This window comes from Lupinus angustifolius, chromosome LG03, assembly GCF_001865875.1.
Source record: "Lupinus angustifolius cultivar Tanjil chromosome LG03, LupAngTanjil_v1.0, whole genome shotgun sequence".
Taxonomy (NCBI): Eukaryota; Viridiplantae; Streptophyta; class Magnoliopsida; order Fabales; family Fabaceae; genus Lupinus; species Lupinus angustifolius.
The window spans coordinates 10,923,835-10,927,219 of record NC_032011.1 but is presented as its reverse complement, the minus strand read 5'-3'; the positions used below and the strand labels follow the sequence as shown (position 1 = coordinate 10,927,219).

The 3,385-nt window shown below is 34.7% G+C and overlaps 1 protein-coding gene across 1 annotated transcript; it reads right to left on the bottom strand.

Moving 5' to 3' along the window:
- On the bottom strand, nucleotides 819-3,012 carry LOC109343362 (chlorophyll a-b binding protein P4, chloroplastic-like). The gene is made up of 3 exons (XM_019581602.1): nucleotides 2,650-3,012; nucleotides 1,320-1,735; nucleotides 819-1,138 (listed from the first exon to the last, which is right to left on the bottom strand). Exons 1-3 carry the CDS (start codon nucleotides 2,850-2,852, stop codon nucleotides 1,002-1,004), a joined length of 756 nt encoding a protein of 251 aa, XP_019437147.1. The 5' UTR covers nucleotides 2,853-3,012; the 3' UTR covers nucleotides 819-1,001.

Sequence of the window (3,385 nt, the reverse complement as noted above, 5' to 3'; positions counted from 1 at the left end):
GGGGATACGATCCTCCATTTAGTTGTTGTTTGGTGTTCTTGGTTTATAGAGTAACTTTTCTATCTCCTTCCCGTTCTTACTATGCTCTTCCTTAAGTGATGGCTGATAGAGCAATCTTTATGGGCAGAGATAGGGACAATGTTTATGGTCCTTTTTCTTGTTAGTATAGTGCTTCCATCAAGCACTATATATAGGCTCTTTTCCAAGAGTCTTAACATTTCATTGATGACTCTTCATCCAAGAGTTATATCATGAAACAATGAAATAATATATCTATTCATGTCACAAGAGGCATATTTCTTACAATGTGGGGAAGAGTAAAATAGTTTATAAGTAAAAAGACTCATGAAGCTAATGCCATAAGGTTTTGGTTAAGATTTGGTGTCTCACTTGTAGCTTTCTATTCTTCCTATATCCGGTAACAAAATAACTCCTGCAGCCATTCCAGTCTGAATTTTTTTTATAATTAAAAAAGTTCTTTTGAGTTTGATACAGTTACATTGCAGCATGATGTGGTTATATTGTGACCCAATGTGCCTACATCATTGTGATTTACATTTAAAGTATGTAGAAAATGGAAACGGATTTACATACTTCAAGTGTTGTTGAAATGGAAATATGGGTTTAACTACCATGTTAAATTTCTAATTGAATCCAAATTATAATATATTGGGTTCTTGGTAATCTAAAGTACCATGATAAAAGAAAGATCAAACTTTTTTTAATTAACATAATTGATAATAGAACATTACGACATTGTTCAAACTGTGTAACAAATCTCACCTAATAGGATAGAGATATGCTTGTTGTTGTTGTCATAATAAACTTAAATCTAAATTATAATATAGCAATATGGGTAATCTAAATTATAATAAAATACGATCTTAGTTCTTCTCTACATAAGACAGTTGGATCTTTACGGTTATACCCAAGTCTGTCAAAATTCATCCCCTGGGAAGTACAAAAGAATGTCACTGGCATTGATTTAATTATAAAAAAACTTAGTTGCCACCCAGTGTTTGAACAATGGTGTTGTGCCATGGGCTGGAGAGGTGCTGCAATAGGTTGTCAAATGGTCCTTTGCCTGTCACGTTGTGCTGAATTATAAATCCTAAGAATGCTAACATTGCCAATCTCCCTGCATACATTACAAACAAACAAGGTTAGCTCAAAAGTATAGACTCGTGTGTGGTGCAGCTTTTTTGGTATTAGACAATGAACTATTCCCTTTCGATGAATTTATTAGGGTCTTACATCACTAGACCAACGTCTTGTTGGTTTGTATGGTGCGACTTTAGAAAGAGATAATAAAGCATTACCATTAGCAATTTCCTTCTCTTTGGCCTCCACAGTTGGTGCAAAGTTCAAGGGGTTGAAAACGCCACCAGGGTAACCAACTTCATTTGCGGGCAAGCTGTATTGCTTAAAGATGGGATCTTGGTTGACACTTCCAGGGTTTTTAATGTCCTGCCATCTTCTGATTTCAACGTAATGGAATAAAATGAACTCAATCACAAAGAGGGTTGAGGATGATGCAAAGTATTCTTCTTTCCCTGCATCATACCACTTAGGAGCATTGATGATTCCAATGTTGGTGAAGACCTCTGGAAGCAACATCCCTGCAACACCTAACATAGCCCATCGTCCATTGACAAGCTCAGCTTGAACAAACCACCTCAAGTTCTCAGGGTCCTCAGCAAGACCCAGAGGATCAAACCCATTGTCACCAGGAAGACTAATAGCAGCATTAAGAAAACAAACAGGTCAACAAGTTAATAATTATAATTACTGCTCTATTTTTGAGTTAGAATTGTATTGAAAGAAAGTGACACAAACTATCATTATTTATATCTATGATAGCTAATATATTTCTAAAGACCCAAATCATATAGTTTGTGTCAATAATTTCCCTATTATATCTGGGGTTCCCAATGTTAATATAAATAGCAACTCCATCATATTCAATCAAATTTGGCATTCAACACTAACTGGTGATTTAAAGTAGGGTTAAAGTCATGATTGCGGTTATACTGGGGTTATTATGATTGTGATCATTACGGATTGTGACAGTTTATTTTATAATTCAAAAAATATTTTTTTATTCAAATAATTAAAAATTATTTTTGTATCCAATCGTAACAATAATATTGGGGTCAAATCATGTGATGTACTTCACACTAAGGCTTTGACTACTTGTAGAATGATTGAGTTATTTTCATCCATAAATAAATTCCATTCGAGATTACAATACTAATAACTTAACATGAATTATAATCGAGTCTATTTTCCACCCAAAAGCAACCCCATAAAGTTGATTGAGATTCTCTCCATTAGAATATGGGTGAAAAGGGGATTTAATAAATTTTTATTTCATTTATTAAAAAAACAATTAAAATCTAGATGGTTGAAATTTGTTTTGCCACATGTAAGCATCCGCATACAATGGTGAACTCTCAAGTACCAGATATGATCTCGGATAGATAAAGTGAGGTTGCTCAATACATCCCTCACATATAAGATCAATGTGGGACTTCAATACTCAAGCATGTATTTTTTTTTGGTACATACTCAAGCATGTATTATGTCAATTTGTTCTTAAACTTCAAATAAAGATATTACATTCTCAATAAAAAAACATATATGATATACCTGCCATTGAGGTAACCTGGGGAGGCCAACCCTGGTAACCACTCTCCTTTCTTGGCTTGAACCTTGAAAGAGGTAGAAGGACACCTCATTGGCCTAAAATCTACTTCCCTGTTCACTTTACCAGAAGAGCCACTAAGGAACCTCGATTTACAAGCACATGGCCTGAAAATGGCAGCAGAAGCTTGCGTTGTAACGGTGGCCATGTTAAGTAAATAGTGGCAGTGGTTGAGAAAGAAGTGGAAGATGAAGTGCTTTGTTTTCTGCACTGCTTATTTCATTTGTATTTCCATTCTTAGGCATTTGTGTGGCTATTGTGGCTTCTTCGTGTTCTACCGTTGGATGCGGTGATATTTGAGATTGGACTTATCCTTATATCTAAGTAATATATCCGCAAATCTGTTTCCTCGTTGTTGTTGGCTGGGCGAAGATACTGCGGGATTACAATTCAGAAGTATAGTTGTCATTTGTCAGACACTCATTGCCACTTGCCAGACACCTAGTGGCTTAGAATGCAATTTGATGCTATCTAAGATAATCCACCTGACAGAGATCCTTGTCCCTAAAACTCTGTGTCTTTCTGTTCAAGGGATGGCAACCGGTGTCAAATCTATAATATTTACGATACCTATATAAATAAAAGATGTTTGCGGTTATCCTATGTATTTTTTATTTTAATTATATATTTATATACTTTGTATAATTAATATGTAAAAATAAGGATTACATAAGTAATATA